General features: G+C 42.0%; 1 protein-coding gene across 1 annotated transcript in view; it reads left to right on the forward strand.

The window, feature by feature from the left end:
- The first annotated feature begins 2,010 nt into the window (after positions 1 to 2,010).
- TBX21 (T-box transcription factor 21) overlaps positions 2,011 to 22,609 on the forward strand; it is a 28,293-nt gene continuing 7,694 nt past the window's right edge. The window contains exon 1 of the mRNA XM_040435278.1: positions 2,011 to 2,956. Within this exon, the coding sequence (XP_040291212.1) occupies positions 2,343 to 2,956 (614 nt within the window). The 5' untranslated portion in view covers positions 2,011 to 2,342. The remainder of the gene's footprint in view (positions 2,957 to 22,609) is intronic.

The following is a 22,609-nucleotide window of genomic DNA, read 5'->3' on the forward strand; positions in this document are numbered from 1 at the left end:
TTCTGCGTAAACTGAGGGTCCTGTTCCAATTTTTGTTTTGCCCATTCTGCAAATTCAGTGCGCCGATCTGGGTCATCCTCGTGAGATGCTGCAGTAGCTGGAGTTTGTAAGGGTGCCATTTGTGAGTAGCTAATATCCGCCGAAGGGATGTTCGACTAATGCCACTCTCCAGTGACATGCGGCGAGTTCTACGCTGTGGGCTCTTGCTGAATGAAGCTAGGACAGCCACTGATGTTTCTTCATTAGAGACAGATTTCATGCGTCCACATTTTGGCAAATCCAACACTGAACTAGTTTCACGAAAGTTAGCAAGCAGTTTGCTAACTGTAGCATGGGAGATGGGTGGTCTCGTAGGGTGTCTTGCATTGAAATCTGCTGCAATGACCCGGTTACTGCGTTCACCAGACATCAACACTATTTCTATCCGTGTTAACCTCGGCGACATGTCAATGGCTGTAAACAAAGAGAAACTTGTAAATAACTCATGAAAGAATAAAGTTACGTTAAAACCAAGCACACCATTGTTTTTCGTGTGAAATTCCCAATAAGTTTGATGTGTCCCTCTTCCTATTGAAAAAACTAAAGCTGGATTCAAAATGGCCGACTTCAAAATGGCCGCCATGGTCACCACCCATCTTGAAAAGTTTCCCCCCTCACATATACTCATGTGCTACAAACAGGAAGTTAATATCACCAACCATTCCCATTTTATTAAGGTGTATCCAAATAAATGGCCCACCCTGTATATTTGAAGCTGCCAGAGGGAGAAGCAGATGGATTCTGTCCACAGCCTGTCACCTGCAGTACAGTTCAGCAGCACAAAGGGGACACATCTAAGCATAACCTTTAAAGGGATTTTCTGGGATTTTGATACTGGTGACCTATCCTCAGGAAAGGTCATCAGTATCTGATCGGTGGGGGTCTGACACCTAGGACCCCTGCCGATCATCTGTTTGAGAAGGCACCGATGCTCCTGAGAGCGATGCGACCTTCTCCATGCTTACCAAGCACAGCTCTGTACATTGTATAGCGGCAGTGCTTGGTATCGCGCTCAGCCCCATAGAAGTGAATGAGGCTGAGCGCAATACCAAGCAGAGCTCCTATATGTACGGCGCTGTGCTTGGTAAGCATGGAGAAGGCTGTGGCTCTCACAGAAGCTAGGGTGTCTTCTCGAACAGCTGATCGGCGGGGGTCCCAGGTGTTGGACCCCCACCGATCAGATATTGATGACAAGGATAGGATAGATCATCAGTATCAAAATCCCGGAAAACCCCTTTAAGAAAAGGGTATTTTTATGCTACAAAAACTAAAATGTATATATTAAAAATAAAATAAAAATGTATATATTTCCACAAAGAATATTTATATTTTCAATATGTGTATATATTTATATAGTGACCCTGTACATTTTCTCCTGTCTCTGCTCATGTTACTGGCAGATTCCCAGAGCTGCCGGTAATCCGAGGAGTTGCTTCCTGCACATGTTGCAGAACACGCAGAGCGCTGAATCACCAACTCACACACTTTGAAATAAATACGCTCACTGCACAAAATGCCTTCCAGCAAAGACACACATAGTCAGAGACACAAACACAGGACCCTATCTATATAACTTCTTATAGAAGAACATGTGACATTCTATAGAGCATAGAGTAAAGTATCAGTCCTTCAGTTGTCATCTTCTGTCAGGTTCCTGGGAAAGCTGGGTGGTAGACGGCTCCCTTAACGATTGTCATCATGCTTTGTTACAGTAGCAATAATAATAAACTGTCTGATTTTCCCCATTATAGGCACTTGAGTTGGTAAGTTTTTTATGTGATGTATACCTAACACTAAACGTGTCGGTTTGCCTTTATATGTGTCTATAACTTTAAGGCACAGCCACAGGTCACACTGTCGGCAGTATTAGGGGGGCGACATTAACCAATCAGTGATCAGTCAATCTTCCCGTCATTAAAAGCTTGATATCAGAGACACGCAGAGGCACAGGAACTAGATGACAGGCAGTGACTGACAGATTGAGAACTTTCCAAGACAAGTGACTGGGTGAGAAGCACATGGTGAGAAGCTCCTTCAGACCCTCGAGCTAGTAGACACGGAAAAGAAACTTGGGGTCAGAAACACTTTATTGGGAAGAAACATGTGTGAAAGTTAAAGGGACTGGCACGTGTCAAAGTGATGGGGACTCAGTGACAGATGTGTTTAGTTGGAGGAGGGGCTGGCAACAGACACACATACAACACACACGTGACCCCTGTGAGACATCCACCTGGTGTGACACTGACACCAAAGGAGTAGCTCTGAGATAGTTCCATGGGTGCAGTGGAGCATTACGTGTGAGAATGCATAGAGAAACTCGAATGCACAGCCTGTCAGCAGAGCACCCCATGCAGAGCACCCCAGAGCTGCAAAACACTTTGAAGATGCCAAATATGTTGCGGATGCAGAGCATAGGACTGCAGAGCCTAACAGGTCTTCAGAGCAAGACAGAGATGCAAAGCTCAATGGACATGCGGCGTGCAGAGGAGATACAGAGTGGGACAGATGTGCAGAGTGCGGTGAGAAAAAAAGTCACGGTGGGGATTCAAAGTGAAAAACTTACACTGACGACTGGAGAGCTGCAGAACACGCAGCACGCTGCAACACAGCAGAGCAGATATGAGGACGCCGGTTCCAGAGATGAAAACCTACCTCCCAGTTACCTCTACCCCCATGGTTCCCGCCACTTACCTCACTCCAACTCCTATAGTCAGGAATATCATGTGGAAGATGCTGAAACTTATGCCCAAGATGATGGGAATCTATCATACTCATTACCCCTCCCACAGTCCTTCACTGGCACCCCAAGCCGGGGGTGCCAAAAGTCAGAAAAGGTGCAGGTAAACCTAGCTAACTATACCTTATGGGACAAATTTCACAAGCATCAGACAGAGATGATCATCACAAAGCAGGGCAGGTAAGTAACGGTTCTGTTATTCTCGAAGAAATGCGATTCGGAACTAATAGCACATAAAATGCACAGGCTCTCATAATACTAGTAAAAAGCATCTATAAAATAATACGATATAAATATATATACATATATATATACATACATATAAACATAAAATTACTATTACAATGATTATATTACTGACAACTATCATTATAAACATCATCTATTACACTCCATGTATAGACACAACAATGCTGAAAGATCGAAAGATTAAAAGAAAACACGCAATCTCAAATTTATCAGAAAACACCTAGAACAATGATGACACAGAAGTTCAGATCTGAATGGTTATATCCTGAATATTTTTAGATCAACTAAGTTCAATGTCTCTGGCACAAAATTATTTTAATACCATTGGTTTATTTAAATAGACAGATAGGACAGAGATAGATAGCTAGTAGATAGATATGAGATAGATAGATATAACTACATATTTTATATTATATATAAAGATACAAATAAGAAAAAGGGGGCGCCAAATGTGCGGTATCAGTTGTATACAAATGGATTTTAGGCACACAAAATTGTGCTTACCAGATGAAAAGTCACAACGGCTGTAGTTCGCTAGCCGGTTATTTCAAATACCGACCGGTGGGCGGTTATCCTAGGCTGCAGCCATGGTCCTCTGTGTTGCTCCAAAGTCAAACGATAGGTTTAGAAGAAAGCTTAAAAAAAAATCAGGATCACTGGAGGCGCTGCCAGGATTGGGTTGAATGATGCATCGGAAGTGGTTTAGTTGATGCAAAGAATCTTTATTCACAGGTAGTCTACGTGTTTCTGGGGCTGGATTGCCCCCTTCGTCAGGACTATATATTTATAACAACATTTTATTTCCTACCCATAATCAGGTGACTATAGGCCAGTGATGGTGAACCTTTTAGAGACCGAGTGCCCAAACTGCAACCCAACACCCACTTATTTATCACAAAGTGCCAACACGGCAACGTAACCTGGATACTACAGTCCAGTATAGTATATCTAAGTCTAAGGCATATTGGTACACCTTAGACTTTTTCCAGGGTGCGGGTGCCCACAGAGAGGGCTTTGAGTGCCACCTCGGGCACGCGTGCCATAGGTTCGCCACCGCTGCTATAGGCCTACCCATAAAACATACAGTCTACTTGATTTTTTAAATTTATTATGGATTTGTTAGAAATGTTTTGCAAACTGTTAGGCTGCTTTTACACACTCAGTGTTTGGTCAGTGATTGCCATCAGTGATTGTGAGCCAAAACCACAAATAAAGCCAACACAGACATAAAGTATTATAGAAAGATCTGCACCTGTTTTGTGTTTTTGATCCACTCCTGGTTTTGGCTCACTGACAAAACACTGATGGTGTGATGACGGACTTAGGGGTAACTCTGCAAAATGTTCTCTTACGGTAAAGAGATACTATTATTCCCCAAGTAGGCCTCATACATGGCCACACGGCCTTGTACCAGACAAGAAATATATATATATGTCAAACATTTTATATATTAGTGTTTTTAATCGTACTGTTCTTGCATCTGTGAAAAAGAGAATTTGCAAAATCATAAGAAAGTGTGACATATAAGTATTGTTCCGTAAAATGATACATAGATGCAAGTGTCTGAAACGGAAAAATAGTTGCATTTAATATGGCCGCCTTTCATTTCCTCACTAATAGTTTGTTGTGTGCCTGCTCCTTTGACTAATCTTTGGGTTTCATGTGACTCATTGTTATTTTCTTCAAATTTTATTGTAAACTAACCAGATGTATTTTCTAATTTGTAATGTGTTTTTTGATCTTAATAACGGATTTTATATCCTTCAAAGTTTTAACATAAACCTTAAGTGGTTCATGTTACTAAGCATCAAACGACAAAACAGAACAATTCAAAAGAGTATTAAAATTGAAGTGGATTTACACATAAAATATACACTACAGTCATAATTCTACGGTTATTATTACCATACATTGCAAGTTTCTATTACAATTTACTAGAGCCGTGAGGAAGCTATGGTCAGGCCTTCATCATGAGCCCATTCAGATGTTCCGGTGGAGCGATCGCTTTCCATAAGTACTGACTCGCTCCCTATATCTGACCCCAATACTTCTTTTTTACTCTGAAATGTTCCCACTGTGTAACAATGCGAACTACTTGAAATCTCAAAAATACTGCTCATCTAGCTTTTTATGTAACTAAACTTACAGTGGAATGGCGTATCTATATTATGGGGTGCTGAGGCACTGGTACCTGGGGTAGCACAGTATTATACATTTATTATAATAGATTATAATAATATAAATGTGTGTGTGTGTGTGTGTGTGTGTGTATATATATAGTAGATTTTATACACTGGTAATCTTTCTCATAATACATTTATTTTTCATATTTTAAAATTGACTACTACTTTAAGTGATTGTTACATCTTCTATATAGATGGCTCTGTGAACGTTTCACCGGTCTTGTCAATGCATATGTGGCTGTCTTCGTACGTCAGTTCTGTGTGTATATATTTATATTTAAAAAAACATAATCCAGGCAGCACTCCAAAGAAAAATTGGTCCTTTTATTGAGCCAAAAACATTTTTTTTTACTATCCATGAACTTTCTGAGCCAAGGTTTGTGGAGGCTTGCACCATGTTTACTATTAAGCATTGTGATGGCTAACCTCCGGCTATGACTCCCAGCATGCTCCATTCATTTCTACGGAGTTCTGAGAACAGCCAAGCAAGTGTACATCTTGGGAGTTGTAGCTTTACCACAGCTGGAGTGCCAGAGGTTAGCCATCACAGGTTAGGTGATGGACAAGCGCAAATGTTCCCAACGGTCTCTTACTAGAGCCTAAACTGATATTGGTGGGCCACTATAAGAGCCAACAGGCTCCTGAAGTGTGCAGTATTGCGAGCATCCTAAGCTTGCTGACATACGTCTACTTGACTAGCACTAAAAAGTTATAATTTCCACAGTGATTCATAAGAATGGTGAGCTATCACTTTATGCACTGTGTATTTTAAGGCATTTAGATGTGTAGGCGGTAACGATCTCTAAGTAAGTGAGACTATGCAGCGCTGTTTGACTGCTTTAAATTGAATGGAAATTAGTAGAAATGCACACAGCTAAGTAAAAAAAATACATCCTTAGTTTAAAAACATATACCCTCACATTTGCTCAAACTTCCTTGTGGTTTAGTGGTTTGGACAAAGTTATACCCTTTTGCTGTATGTGATCTTCTGAGAATTTGGACACATCAGAATCATACCCTGCATAGCTGCCGAGGCAAAGATTAGCTTAAATTAGATAGATAGATATGAAATAGATACATATGAGATAGATACATATGAGATAGATAGATATTAGATAGATAGATATGAGATATATATAGATATGATAGATAGATAGATATGAGATAGATAAATAGACAGATAGATATGAGAGATAAATAAATAGATAGATATGAGATAGATAGATATGAGATAGATATATATATATATACACTCACCTAAAGAATTATTAGGAACACCTGTTCTATTTCTCATTAATGCAATTATCTAGTCAACCAATCACATGGCAGTTGCTTCAATGCATTTAGGGGGGTGCTCCTGGTCAAGACAATCTCCTGAACTCCAAACTGAATGTCAGAATGGGAAAGAAAGGTGATTTAAGCAATTTTGAGCGTGGGATGGTTGTTGGTGCCAGACGGGCCGGTCTGAGTATTTCACAATCTGCTCAGTTACTGGGATTTTCACGCACAACCATTTCTAGGGTTTACAAAGAATGATGTGAAAAGGGAAAAACATCCAGTATGCGGCAGTCCTGTGGGCAAAAATGCCTTGTGGATGCTAGAGGTCAGAGGAGAATGGGCCGACTGATTCAAGCTGATAGAACAGCAACGTTGACTGAAATAACCACTCGTTACAACCGAGGTATGCAGCAAAGCATTTGTGAAGCCACAACACGCACAACCTTGAGGCGGATGGGCTACAGCAGCAGAAGACCCCACCGGGTACCACTCATCTCCACTACAAATAGGAAAAAGAGGCTACAATTTGCACGAGCTCACCAAAATTGGACTGTCGAAGACTGGAAAAATGTTGCCTGGTCTGATGAGTCTCGATTTCTGTTGAGACATTCAAATGGTAGAGTCCGAATTTGGCGTAAACAGAATGAGAACATGTATCCATCCTCTGATGGCTACTTCCAGCAGGATAATGCACCATGTCACAAAGCTCGAATCATTTCAAATTGGTTTCTTGAACATGACAATGAGTTCACTGTACTAAAATGGCCCCCACAGTCACCAGATCTCAACCCAATGGAGCATCTTTGGGATGTGGTGGAACGGGAGCTTCGTGCCCTGGATGTGCATCCCTCAAATCTCCATCAACTGCAAGATGCTATCCTATCAATATGGGCCAACATTTCTAAAGAATGCTATCAGCACCTTGTTGAATCAATGCCACGTAGAATTAAGGCAGTTCTGAAGGCAATAATTCTTTAGGTGAGTGTATATATATATGAGATAGATAGATAGATAGATAGATAGATAGATAGATAGATAGATAGATAGATAGATAGATAGATGTGAGAGATAGATAGATAGATAGATAGATAGATAGATAGATAGATAGATAGATAAATAGATAGATAGATGTGAGAGATAGATAGATGATAGATGTGAGAGATGGATAGACAGATATGAGATAGACAGATAGATAGATAGATAGATAGATAGATAGATAGATAGATAGATAGATAGATAGATAGATAGATAGACAGGTATGATATAGATATGAGATAGATAAATAGACAGATAGATATGAGAGATAAATAAATAGAAAGATAGATATACTATAATGTAGCATTTCAAAATGTCAGTTTTACATGATCGTTTCAAATACAATGAAAATATAAAATGTATATCATATCGACCTTTGTTTTATAAAGGAATTACAATTCTGTCTAAGCAAGCTGCATAATGGAAGGTGGGGAAAGAGGTGGAGGAAGATGAGAAGGTTGTGTCATCTTCGCATTGTGAACATTTAGAATAATCCAGTAACTTTAAACCTGCAATCCTATATAAAGCCACCAATCACATCAGGATAACATGAGTTATACTTATTGGTCACCTCAGCTCTGCTACATCTGTTGTATAGATTTCAGTTTGTTAGTGTTCATTGTGCAAAGCAAGGTTGGTTTGCTGTAGGGACACTCAAGAAATGTGTAAGTATTCCAGTTGTGCCTAAGGAAAAAAGTCACCCTTTTTGTTGTATTTTTTGAGCCAAAATCAGAAGTGGATTCAAAAAGAAAGAGAAATATAAAGGAAGGACTAATACTTCTTGCTACTAGATCCCTTCTGACTTTGGCTAACAAAAGCTAAAGCTTTTTTTTCTCCAAAGTAAGCTGTGTGTGACCCACCCATAAAGTGCTATGGTGGTATATGGCAGCACACCGAGTCCCTACATTGCCATATAATGAAGCCTTACACATTTCATGTGCGCTGTATGTCTCCCCTAGAAGCATTGCTCTACTTTATGGCATACAATGGAACATGCCAGAGTTTGCCCCTATATGCAATCAGAAGGAAATACGGAGGTACAATATGGGCCCATAGATTTCTATGGGTGTTGCAACACAGTCGTGTGCATAGGCTACCTGTATACGGGGCAGATTTGTCGGATGTAAATCCTGCATGCAAATTTTGTTGCAGATTTTACCCCTCATTGAAAAGAGTGAAATCTTTAGTGAAAATCCATGATATGATAATTTATTGATATGCTGTGGATTTTTAAATCTGCACCACAGGTAAATTTATGAGCAGAAAATGTATGCAGCATGTGCATGAGATTTGTTAAAGTCCTACAGTCCTCTACTTTGTTGCTTCTCTATAATATGGCGGACTTTCGATCATTAAGTCTGCATGGAAAATCTTCACGAAATGTGTGCATTTACCTTGGCATGTGCTAAACGCAGGTTTACACCGGAGCTAGGAGCCTTCTAATGCAGAATACGGCTCTATCTGTACGTCTGTAATAACACTGAAACTATATGGAGTAACACATACAGCTACGTGTGCCGTTAGCCTTTGGCCACACAGGTGTGAAACCAGCCTTATGTCTTCCTTATGTTTCTATGCTTTTTATAGCATGAAGTTGCTTTTAATAATTGTAAAATTTATCTAATTACCATTAAAAAATTAATTTTTTTCCTTTTTTCAGTTACAGTTTGCTAATAAAATATTTTTGAAGTGCTTCTCGATGTGTCACAAAACATATGGTGTTTGTCATAACTACGGCAACATCCTGATTTAAGGCGTTCACACAATCGCATCATTTACAAGTTTATTTTTACTTAGCTTTTTACGTTAAGAATGGTGTTATCATTTCCTTCTCACTAAACTTTTCAATTTCTTAGATGGTGTAAAAAGTTTTTTTTTAACAGTTTAATTTTTTTCTCAGGTTTACCCAGTTTGTCCACAATAGCTGTGGAATATACATAAAAACCCTTTGTGTTTTTACTGTTGTCTTCTGCCCTGTACGATGTATAAGACCTGTTTCTAGAAGGACTGGTTTGCAGATGGTGAGAGAAATCAATAGTTAACATGCCATGGACCTGTGCATAACTTGGCATTCGCGCTTCCTGGTGGATTAAATCCTGATTACACCTGCCGCTGCACGCTTCCGTTAAGTAAAATAAGATCGACTAGTAAGTCCTTTCTCAAGACTGTACTCCCGGAACTTGAAAGGAATATGTTTTATCAGTTTTCTGGACAGACTAATACATGAATATTAGAAGTTGTATGGGAACATTTTGCCTCCATTTCTGGTTAGGATCTTCAACCATACATGTGTAGGTGTTCCATTTACAAAGGAAATGTTAAGGCCTCTTTCACACCACCGTTTTTTTTCCCCGTTTGCGAACCGTTTTTTTTGCGGAACCATCCATTGAAAATCTTATGCCCAGCCCAATTTTTTCTATGTAATTACTGTATACTGTATATGCCATACGGAAAAACGGAACGGAAACAGAAACTCAACGGAAACAAAAAACGAAACAACGGATCCGTGAAAAATGGACCGCAAAATACTAAAAAAGTGTGAAAGAGGCCTAAGGCCGGGTTCACATCACCGTTTACTTTTCCGTTCTTCTGATCCATCAGAAGAACAGAAAAATAGAGAAAAAATTGATCCTGTATTCAAAGCATCCGTTATGCACGTTTGGTATTTTTTACCCATTTCCGTCTGAATCCGTTATTTTAGACAGAAAAAAGTCCTGCATGCATAACTGAGCATAATGAATGATTAAAATACAGGATCCGTTTTTTCTCTATTTTTCTGTTCTTCTGACGGAACAGGAGAACGGAAAAATAAATGGTGATGTGAACCCGGCCTTAATTATAACTATCCCAAAAGAAAGGAAAGGAGCACATTCACCAGGAAGCCATAGGCCGATTTCTCTACTGAATGGAGATGTTTTTGCCTGTATGCTGACTAAACGATAAAATTCTGTAACCAGATATCTCTTTTTGGAGGACCAATTGGACTTTATTCCAGAGCAGCAAACAGGAGATGCCACACGGAGGATAATTAATCTTGTGGACTGGGCAGAAAGAGGGGGCGTCCTTCAAGTAGTTTTAAAGAAATATGGTCTAGCAAGACCAATACTTAAATCAAATCTTAGTCTTTATTCTAGGTCCAATGCCCTGGTACGGTACAATGGGTTTGTGTCGAATGCTTTTGATATTCCAAATAGAACAAGGCAAGGTTACCCGCTTTTACCTGTCATTTTTAATGTAGGTATTGAACCCTTAGCAGTTGCACTGAAATATAACAAACATGCGTTAAGGATTTGGGTTGGGAATAAGGACCACCTTATATGCGGATGATATTATGATCTCTTGTACTAACATGTGCACTCATCCTAAAATTCGGTACGTATACAGATGTACACCTTTAGACTTCAGTTTAAATCTCAGGGAGAAATGAGAGTCTCAGGAAGAATTTTAAGACTTCATCTTACGAAGGAGGGTTTCTGAATATAAAGGATTATCTAATAGCCTCTAGATTAGAGAAGGTTAAATGTTGGTGGGCCCTCTGGGTGCAACTGGAAGAAGTGTCGCTACCAAAGAATTGAATGTTGAAACAACTGCTGATTTTCCCAACCTCCAAACTCCCCGAGACCCAAGCAACTTCTGCATATAAAGCCAAATATTAATTTCATAAGGATTAAACTAAGCGTGCTGCCACAACTTCTCTACTTTTTTCGATCCACTCCTGGTTTTGGCTGAAAACACTGCATCAATAAAACTGAACGTGAGGCGGCACCCTAAGTGACTTTAAGCTACATTTTTTCAATGCTTTAACAGGCAGGTAGGCAGAAATACTGGGATCAGTACCCTGGAGGTTGTATATGGTCCAAATTAATTGCCCTTGAATGATAAAATTGAGAGTCACCCAAATGCCCGAGGGGTTGATTTTTTATTGCTGAGGATACTAAACAGTATGATAACAACATATAATATTCTTACTAACCTGCATAGGTGGAATAATTTCCGTTCTCATTATGTTACATTTTATTCATTTCCTTAGAAGTGGAACTTTCTCTGATGTGCTATATCAAGGGTATCCCAAGTTACCATATGTGGTTGAATGGGAAAGGGATATTGATAAGCAGGGTCAGACTGGGGTTCTTGGGGCCCACCAGAGTAAATTATTCTCAAAGGCAGAACTGTTATATCATCAATAAACTTTAATAAGTTTTGAATCAAAGAAATAGACCCCAACGGCAAATCATTGCCTCCAAATACAGACAAATATTTTTTTTCTCTTGAACCTTTGGCGCTCACTACGGTATCAGAGCCAGGGCCCATCAGAGGATCCTCTGGTACTCTGGTGAGCCAGTTCAACCCATTGAGAATGAATTCACAAGAGAGGAATGGGATGGTGCGAATAGCTGTACTTGTTGCTACGGTGAAGAAAATTCATACGAATGGCAAGGATTAACCCACAAACCTCAGAGCTTTTCTGAAGGGACTGTGGAGAATTGGGCGATTTGTTCCACATGCTCTTGAAGTCTGTTAAAATGAAAATCTTCTGGGACGAGATATTTAAGTTTATCTTGCAAATGGTTAAATGCAGAGTGGCACCAAGTCCAGAAATTTTGTTACTAAATTTAGGAATAGAGCAGATTCCTAGTGTCTTGGCACGCGTCCTAGATGCTACTTGCTGTTCAATCATTGCAAATTGGAAGTCACATGAACCCCCAGATATTGCAGGAATTCCACCTAGGGTTAAAATACATACTACCGATATGAAAGGTGCTGGGTTTACAGTTTGCAACAAAAGATATCTCCCATATAAGATGGGAAAGGTGGTTGAACTGTGTAACACCCCAGAGTTGTGTTACTACACACTTCTACCCTGCTACTATCTTCTAGGAGCCGTTATATTGTCATCTGATGTGATTTTGCTTATGTCCGCCACAAATGTGCATCTAAAACCATGTTAACCACAATTGTTCCTGTAATTTTCCTGGTATACCAGCAGGTGGCAGCATCATTGGTAGAGATAGTTTTAATTTTATGGCAGTTCAGAGTGGAATCCTGTTCTATTCTGCCCCCTGCTGAAAAGAGGTGGACTATTCCATCTTCCTGCAGCCAGAGAGGGAAAACCAGTTAGAGCCAGTTGAGTTACTGTCACCGCCAGCTCTCTGAGAAGCTCTGGCAGACGTTCTTCTGTACCTCTTGCATGATGTTCTTTGTTTTGGTTTCACTTTGTCATCTCTTTTCCTTCTCCCAGCTGTCATCTATTTACACTGATTGCCTCCCTTTATATTCCCTCCCATACTGCCTCACTTTGCGGTTTATACTACTTCCTGGATTGTGTTCACTGCTAGAGGCTGCAACTGCTGGTTCCTCAGATAAGTCTTTTCCTTTATTTGTGTTTCCGTGCTGGCTTGAATCTAGGTGACCCTGACTCCCTCCGTATTAAGTGCAGGGAGCCGGTGGTCGTGTCCTCTCACTATTATAGGGTTTTCAGGTGTCACACAGTCTAGGTACGAGGGCATGCAATTATCTATCATAAAGATCTTTGCATGGGCATAGCAGTCAGGGAGAGCTCTAGGGGTTTTATAGGGCTCACCCATATGTTCCTTAGTTTGGGATCAAGTCAGTCGGATGTTTATTTATAACTTCCAGTTTTCTGCAACACCATCCGTGACAGTTACCCCCTGCATAGGGAAGACAGCAAGGACCAAGTCTCGGTCTGAGATTTAGTCATATTCCCAGTCTGAGCTCCTTCAGCCTCAGCTGGATGAAGAAGCAGAAAACTACAGACAACCTCCAGAGTTCCAGGAAGAAAGCATCCCCTGAGAAACCATCTGAGAGATAAGTCCAGAGACCTAGGAGAAGCCATTCCTCCTCAGCTAATCTGTCCCCATACAGCAGAAGTTACAGAAAAGTGCAGAAGATTAATTCCTGTCACAATTACAGAGCTACCAAGCAGACGACTTATCCTGCTAGCTCCAAATTTAAAGCAGAAGCATTCATTTCCTGCCAATCATTGCTAAAATCTGCTGGAACCAGAGACCAAAGCTGCATACTGCTTGGATACAAGTTATCTTCAGTAAAGAAACAGTTGAACTTCATCTAAAGGTCTGGATATCATTTCTGCTGCAAAATTCCTCCATTACTCCTACTATTACCACACTCAAATTTATTGCAAGTGATCCAGGAGTCCAGCCATACCCAGGTAGGAGACACCGTTGACACAATTATCCCCACTCTATAGAGACATTATAAACCATTACACCACTCTGGCATTCCTAATCTGGGACATGCGTTATAACACCTTGGAAGGGCCCAGGGGTAGTACCCTGAGCACGCTGCAATTGGTGTCACGACAAATACAGAACTTTAACAACCCGTATCCTGGCCATTGCATTAAAGTGGCGTCAGTGAACAGGATTTACCTTTGTGCCTATAATACAGGCTATAGTAATCACCAAAATCCCAGAAAAAGAGACTTTTATTGCATGTACTTACTGCTGAAGAGTGTGGGTTTGCACCAGTTGCAGGACAGTGGCAGAGCAGGGGTTAATCGGTCATCTTAGATATCTCTACCCAGCAGAGGGGAATGAACCAAACAGCCTGCCTCCACTGAGAAAGCATTCCTACTGCAGCAGGAACTAAAGTGCTGAATACAAATTCCCAGGAGGACAGAGAAATCGTTGCCCATACAGGAGGTGAAGCGGCGGCCATCTTGAAAAAGGGAAAATACAGTCTTTTCTGCCTTGGATGTTGGAGAAACATCAACCGTGGATCTGAGTGAGTACTACTGTGAAAATAACCTTGCTAAAGACTGTTAAGGGTTATAATCTGTCTGCCAGAGCACCATACTCCCCGAAATTGAGCAGTTGCAGCGACTCTTAATGGAGCCACGCACCAATTCTGCTGCGGTCGCCTATAGCAACCTGCATCTAAATTGCATTGTAGCCCATACTTATCCCTCTAATCTGGTACTGGGTATCAAGGGCCATGTCTGACAACGAGGATAACACCCACTTGGACCGCAGTGATCCACCAGCAGCAGCGGCAGCCACCTGCATCATGCCTCTAACTACTGCCATAATGGAGTCAGAGAAGGACTGCCCTGTGGCCATTGTCATTGCCACTAGAGACTTTCAACCGCTGCAACAACAGCGAAAAAGAGTTCCAGTCCCTCCGGTAGGGAGCAGCAGGCCATCTGCCAGGCAGATTTTACCAGTCTGTGGCTATTATCTCTGCCACTACAGAAATCTCTGGGCCTACTACTACTACTACTGCTGTACAGCCTGAACCCACCAAACAGGAGCACTGCCCTGAGGTGTGTGAGGATAAGGAGGAATCCACTGATACTGCTCCATGTACTCCGGAACCACCACCGAATCCAGAGCTTCTTGCTATGAAAGACCAAGGGTCTATCCTTTATTGCTGTCCGGAGAATCTGTCACCTACCAGGAAAAGGCCAATGCTTACAGAGGATTTTCCAGAGAAAGGTGATCTTGCAATTCCAAGTTCTGCCACAGAAAGCCATCAGATCGCAGATGAAGATTCTGCTGGAGTTACAGCTGCAGAAAGCACCAGCGCTAGCAGTCACAGTGATGAGGATGTCACACAGCTTAAAGGGTTTCTGTCACCCTGCAAAACTCATATTTTTTTTTTTGGATAGTTAGATTGCTCATAGTGCGATATAGCAGAATATAATGCTCTTACTTACTTTCATGCGGCCGATTCTTTATAAAACGAACTTTTATAATATGTAAATGAGGGCTCTACCAGCAAGTAGGGCGTCTACTTGCTGGTAGCTGCTGCAGAAATCCGCCCCCTCGCCGTGTTGATTGACAGGGCCAGCCGTGATCTCCTCCTCTGGCCGGCCCTGTCAGTAATTCAAAAATCGCGCGCCTCACGTCATTCGGCGCAGGCGCTCTGAGATGAGGAGGCTCGTATCCTCAGCACTCCCTCAGTGCGCCTGCGCCGATGACATCACCGAAAGAGAAGACGTCATCGGCGCAGGCGCACTGAGGGAGTGCTGAGGATACGAGCCTCCTCATCTCAGAGCGCCTGCGCCAAATGACGCGAGGCGCGCGATTTTTGAATTACTGACAGGGCCGGCCGGAGGAGGAGATCACGGCTGGCCCTGTCAATCAACACGGCGAGGGGGCGGATTTCTGCAGCAGCTACCAGCAAGTAGACGCCCTACTTGCTGGTAGAGCCCTCATTTACATATTATAAAAGTTCGTTTTATAAAGAATCGGCCGCATGAAAGTAAGTAAGAGCATTATATTCTGCTATATCGCACTATGAGCAATCTAACTATCCAAAAAAAAAAAAAATGAGTTTTGCAGGGTGACAGAAACCCTTTAAAGAAGGATTTTTACACCCTCAACTATGGGACCCAGGAGGAAGACTTCCAGCGCTTTCTGTAAGAGACCTCTTGCTGTCAGGAGAACCATCCATTAGACTATAGTAGCCAAGCCAAGGACAAATTTTTACTGGTAAGGAACATTGCCACCTGTTTATTGTTTACATTTTGGCCTTTTTCATCTAACCTGTTTGTGCCTGGACATAATGACTCCATCTATCAGCCAAGCCATACCTCATGTTGGATTACAAATGATTTTAGATTTTTGTGTTTTTCCTACTTGTTACAAGTTATGCAACATTACAAGCTTGCACCCGAAGAAAAGACTCAAACGTGTACCTGAGCTCTGTGTGACTTATACTGTTCTAATCTTGCACTAATTTTGCTTAAATGTTTACAGGCGTAGCAACGTTTAAGCACTCATGCCCATTGTATGGAGTCTTTTACAGATGCAGCAATGTGAATTTATGCACTTTTTGTGAAACTGCACTTAACTTTTGCCTTTAGCCAGATTAGTAGCACCTTGCTTTTGTGTCACTTTGCTTTATAGCTCTGTTCTCTTTATATGGACTGCCTCTGCGGACGCTTAATACTAATGGCCTACATCTGGTGTCATATATCCCAGGTACCCAGGTAGGACAAGTGGTAAGTCCCAGGGAGGTCCAGCAACTACAAGGGTAACCCCGCTGCTTCGGGAATGGTTAGGGGAATCATATACCCCTCCTTCCTGTTTGTTATATGTGCAAGGCTTGGTAATAGGACTACTAAAACCCCCATCCTGGTGTGTCTTCCAGGAGTTCCATGGGATTATTATGCCCTCCTCCTGTGACATTGCCAGAAGCGTTTGGAGAAGCTGATACCTCCCCTTCTGTGCCTTTGCCTAAGATATGGCGCCTCCACCTTAGAGCCATTTTAGCTACCCTTAGTCACCATAGTGATTGTGCTATAAGCCTTGTTTTCAGACTTTGGTGCAGAGAAGGGAATACAGGATAAAGCCACCCTTCCATTTGCGGGCATTTCATTACACCATGGTGGGACTACAGAGTAAAGACACCTCCATGCTTTCTTCGTACTAGAGCTCAAAAGAAAGCCAGTAATGATTGCTTAGTGCAGACCTTTGGTTCACTGGGTATACAGAGAGGGAAACTGTTAATTAGGACACCCTACTCATTCGGGCAGGAACCTTAGGGTTGTTTATGTTTGTCTTTATATGTACTTCATGCAACACTTTGTATTTATTTTAGTACCCCAGAGCTAATTCCTCTTATCCTAAGCACAAGCCGAGGACTGCTTGACTCAAAGTAAGGGGGAATGTAACACCCCAGAGTTGTGTTACTACACGCCTCTACCCCGCTACTATCTTCTATGAGCCATTATATTGTCATCTGATGGGATTTTGCTTATGTCCTCCACAAATGTGCATCTAAAACCATGTTAACCACAATTGTTCCTGTAATTTTTCTGGTATACCAGCAGGTGGCAGCATCATTGGTAGAGATAGTTTAAATTTTATGGCAGTTCAGAGTGGAACAATCCTGTTCTATTCTGCCCCCCTGCTGAAGAGAGGTGGACTATTCCATCTTCCTGCAGCCAGGGAGGGAAAACCAGTTAGAGCCAGTTGAGTTACCCCCTGCATAGGGAAGACAGCAAGGACCAAGTCACGGTCTGAGATTTAGTTATATTCCCAGTCTGAGCTCCTTCAGCCTCAGCTGGATGAAGAAGTAGAAAACTACACACAACCTCCAGAGTTCCAGGAAGAAAGCATCCCCTGAGAAACCATCTGAGAGATAAGTCCAGAGACCTAGGAGAAGCCATTCCTCCTCAGCTAGTCTGTTCCCATAAAGCAGAAGTTATAGAAAAGTGCAGAAGATTAATTCCTGTCACAATTACAGAGCTACCAAGCAGACGACTTATCCTGCCAGCTCCAAATTTAAAGGGACACTGACAGGCCCGATAAACATATTTAGTTATTCCTATGCAGTCATAGGTCTATTAAAGTGTATTACAATCACATAAGAGTACCCCCTGTCCGCATTTTAAACCATGTAAAAACAACTTTATAATCATCTGTCAACCACCTTCCTTTATGCCCAAGGGGCGGTTTTTCACATCTATTTATGCCCAAGGGGCGTTTTTACTCCTACCTTTGTGCCCAGCCGCGCCTCAACTGTCGCTTCCTAGCGCCGCCCAGCTCATTATTATTCACTGGCTGGGCGGCTTTTACAGTCCCCGATCCTCCCGAGCCGATGCAGGCGCAGCAGGAGACCCTGGCATTGAACTCACTTGTACCTTCTGCGCGTGCGCCGGATAACTTGCCCGGCACCCTCACTCTCAGTGCGCCTGCGTCCCTTATTCAATGCCAGCGTCTCCTGCTGCGCCTGCGTCGGCTCGGGAGGATCGGGGACTGTAAAAGCCGCCCAGCCAGTGAATAATAATGAGCTGGGCGGCGCTAGGGAGCGACAGTTGAGGCGCGGCTGGGCACAAAGGTAGGAGTAAAAACGCCCCTTGGGCATAAAGAGATGTGAAAAACCGCCCCTTGGGCATAAAGGAAGGTGATTGACAGATGATTATAAAGTTGTTTTTACATGGTTTAAAATGCGGACAGGGGGTACTCTTATGTGATTGTAATACACTTTAATAGACCTATGACTGCATAGGAATAACTAAATATGTTTATCGGGCCTGTCAGTGTCCCTTTAAAGCAGAAGCATTCATTTCCTGCCAATCATTGCTAAAACCTGCTGGGACCAGAGACCAAAGCTGCATACTGCTTGGATACAAGTTATCTTCAGTAAAGAAACGGTTAAACTTCATCTAAAGGTCTGGACATCATTTCTGCTGGAAAATTCCTCCATTACTTCTACTATCACTACACTCACATTTATTGCAAGTAAGCCAGGAGTCCAGCCGTACCCAGGTAGGACATACTGTTGACACAATTATCACCACCCTATAGAGATATTATAAGCCATTACACCACTCTGGCATTCCTAATCTTGGACATGCGTTATAACACCTTGGAAGGGCCTAGGGGTAGTATCCTGTGCACGCTGCAATTGGCGTCATTACAAATACAGAACTTTAACAACCCGTATTCTGGCCATTGCAACTGGTCTTATTCGGATGGATAAACTTTGCTATTCAATGGTATAGCTGCCTGCTGTCTTTCTTTATTTTTTTACCTACACTATCTAACTCGGGTTTGATTTTTTTTCCCCTAAGTAATGTTACAAGATTTGGTTGCCTGATGGATCAAGATAGATCCCATAGATATTGTATAAAAAACACAACCAAATGCAATACATGTTTCATTGTGTTTTTCACTCAGGTCTTGGGTCAATGAATTAGTGAAAAATTGCAGAAGCACACTGATGGTTGACCCATTCCTCACTGATGACTGCTAGGAGGTGCTGTGGGTTATTCTTCAGGTTTTCTTCACATGTAAGAAACTGAAGACATCCACACAAGAAAGATGCAAGAACTTAACAGAATCACAGAAAACACTGAAGCAAAACTGAGGGAATTTTTTTAAACTTTTTCACTAAGGCCTCATGCACATGACCGTTGTGTGCACCCGTGGCCGTTGTTCCGTTTTCCGTGATTTTCTGCGGACCCATTGACTTTCAATGGGTCCGGTGAAAACTCGGAAAATGCACCGTTTGTCATCCGCCTCTGTGATCCGTGTATCCTGTCCGCCAAAAAAATAGGACCTGTCCTATTTTTTTGACGGACAACGGTTCACGGACCCATTCAAGTCAATGGGTCCGTGAAAAAACACGGATGCACACAAGATTGGCATCCGTGTCCGTGATCCGTGTCCGTAGGCTACTTTCATACAGACGGATCCGAAGATCCGTCTGCATAAAAGCTTTTTCAGAGTTGAGTTTTCACTTTGTGAAAACTCAAATCCGACAGTATATTCTAACACAGAGGCGTTCCCATAGTGATGGGGACGCTTCTAGTTAGAATATACTACGAACTGTGTACATGACTGCCCCCTCCTGCCTGGCAGCACCCGATCTCTTACAGGGGGCTGTGATCCGCACAATTAACCCCTTAGGTGCCGCACCTGAAGGGGTTAATTGTGCGTATCATAGCCCCCTGTAAGAGATCAGGGGCTGCCAGGCAGCAGGGGGCAGACCCCCCTCCCTCCCCAGTTTTAATTTCATTGGTGACCCCCCCGGCCTCCCCTCCCTCTATTGTATTAATATCATTGGTGGCCAGTGCGCCCCCCCCGGCCCCCCCTGCCTCCCTTTATTGTATTATCATTGGTAGCCAGTGTGCGCCCCCCCCCGGCCCCCCCTCCCTCCCTCTATTGTATTATCATTGGTGGCCAGTGTGCGGCCTCCCCCCCCCCCCCCCGCCCGATCATTGGTGGCAGCGGAGATTTCCGATCGGAGTCCCAGTTTAATCGCTGGGGCTCCGATCGGTAACCATGGCAACCAGGACGCTACTGCAGTCCTGGTTGCCATGGTTACTTAGCAATATTAGAAGCATCATACTTACCTGCCGCGCTGTCTGTGACTGGCCAGGAGCTCCTCCTACTGGTAAGTGACAGATCATTAAGCAATGCGCCGCACAGACCTGTGCATTATTGGGGCCACTAAATTACTGGGGACAATATAGATATCAGGGGCACTGGGGGCACATTGGGGGTCTTACCCGATTTCAGGCTGTGATCTCCAGCGTGGAGATCACAGCCTAAAACCAGCATTTTCACACTAAAGCGCTCCGATTGGTTAGTCTGCAGATGTATTTTTTGTCCATGTCTGTTCCGGGGTTATTTTCAGCCCGTATGTGAAACCATTCTCTTCAATTGGGCCACCAAAAAATGGAAATTACTCTGTGTGCGTTCCATGTCCATATGTCCGTTTCGCTAAAAAATAAAACATGTCCTATTATTGTCCACATTACAGACAAGGATAGGACTGTTCTCTTATGGTCCAGCTGTTCCATTCCGCAAAATGTGGAATGCACCCGGTAGAACCACAAAACAGCAACAGTCGTGTGCATGAGCCCTAAGACTGTCTGTCTACGTTTACACTGTCTTTGTATTAGACAGTATGTCACACAGTTTAGGTATTTTTGTGCCATTTTGTGGTATTTAATGTGTTTTTTTAGGTTGGAAAAATCCTACCAGCTCCAGACGTTGCATGGAAATCTATGTGAAATATTAACCCCATCAAGACCCCTGACGTTTTCTGTTGCATTTTCATTTTTTACTCCCTGCCTTATCAGAGCCATAACTTTTTTGTTTTTCCATTCACTTAGCTGTATGAAAGTTTGTTTTTTGCAGAATAAGTTGTACATTCTAATGGCAGCTTTTAATATTGAATAAAATGTAGTGGAAAGCTAGAAAAAATTCCAAAAGGGGTAAAATTGGAGAAAAAAAAAAACTATTCAGCCATGTTCCCTATGTGGTAAAACTGACCTGTTACCTTAATTGTCTGGGTCAGAATGATTACAGTAATACCACATTTATATAGTTTTTCTAGTGTTTTATAATTTAAAAAAACTAAAAAAATTATCTTTTTCTTTGCATCGCCATATTCTGACCCTATAAATTTTTTTTATATCTTTGTCTAGAGAGTTGTGTGGGGGCTCATTTTTTTGCAAGGCAATCTCTAGTTTTTATTGATATCATTTGGGCTTTTTTCAGTTACCGTGTTCAAATTACAGGATAAATACCTTTATATTTTAATAGTACAGGCATTTTGGGACATGGCAACGCCTATGATCTTATCTCTATCCTTTAGTTTATTTTTGAAATGGGGGAGATTTAAATTTTTTCTATATATTTTTTAAAGTTTCTTTTTGTAGTCCTCAGATCGTTTCACCCAAAGACTGCAATGAATTGGGAGATTTATTATGTTCCTATGTTGCCCTGCCACTGGAGGAATATAGCTGTGGCAGGCCTCGAGGCATTCAAAAGGCCCAAAGCTGCTACAGCAACCGAACTCAATCTCGGCAAGTCGTGAAAAACCTCTCAGATGCAGTGGTCGTAATTGCAGGTGTCTGCTGTGTAGATGCCAAGTTTAAAGACCTGACTTCTACCGTACATATATGTCGGAGTTTGAGAAATGCTTTTTTGTAGTGCCTTTTTTTTTTACCCTTGAAGGTGCATTTTTTGGGCTAGTGGAGTTTTTGTTTTTCAAACTGCAGTGTTTTTCAAACTGCAGTGTGCTCTGGGTCTGGCTTTTTTCTTGATTTTTAGGCTACATGCACACGAACGTTGTTTGTTTCCGTGTCCATTCGGTTTTTTTTTTGCGGATAGGATGCAGACCCATTGATTTCAATAGGACCGCAAAAAATGCGGAAAGCACACCGTGTGCTATCCGCATCCGTATGTCCGTTCCGTAGCCCCACAAAAATAAATAACATGTCCTATTCTTATCCGTTTTAGGCATTCTTACAATAGATCCACAAAAAAAACGAATGGCATACGGATTTTTTTTCTACCAATCTTTTTTCTCATACAGTGCTACAGAGGAAGTGACATTACAGGGGGCACATACATTATAAAAAACAAAAACAAACAAACATAACTGAAGCAACCGGAGCCTAACAAGCCTCATTTACTATTATGGGATCCATTCGGTTTCTGTTCAGGAGAACATTTTTGTAGTAGTGAAAAAAGTCCTGCATGCACTCGCCACTATTTTTTATAAATTCTGTGACGGAAGCCCTTAATGGAGTTGCAGATGTGAAAGCAGCCTTACAACTGACTATGTGAATGGGATTTAACAT

The sequence above is a fragment of the Bufo bufo genome, chromosome 6, assembly GCF_905171765.1.
Source record: "Bufo bufo chromosome 6, aBufBuf1.1, whole genome shotgun sequence".
NCBI lineage: Eukaryota > Metazoa > Chordata > Amphibia > Anura > Bufonidae > Bufo > Bufo bufo.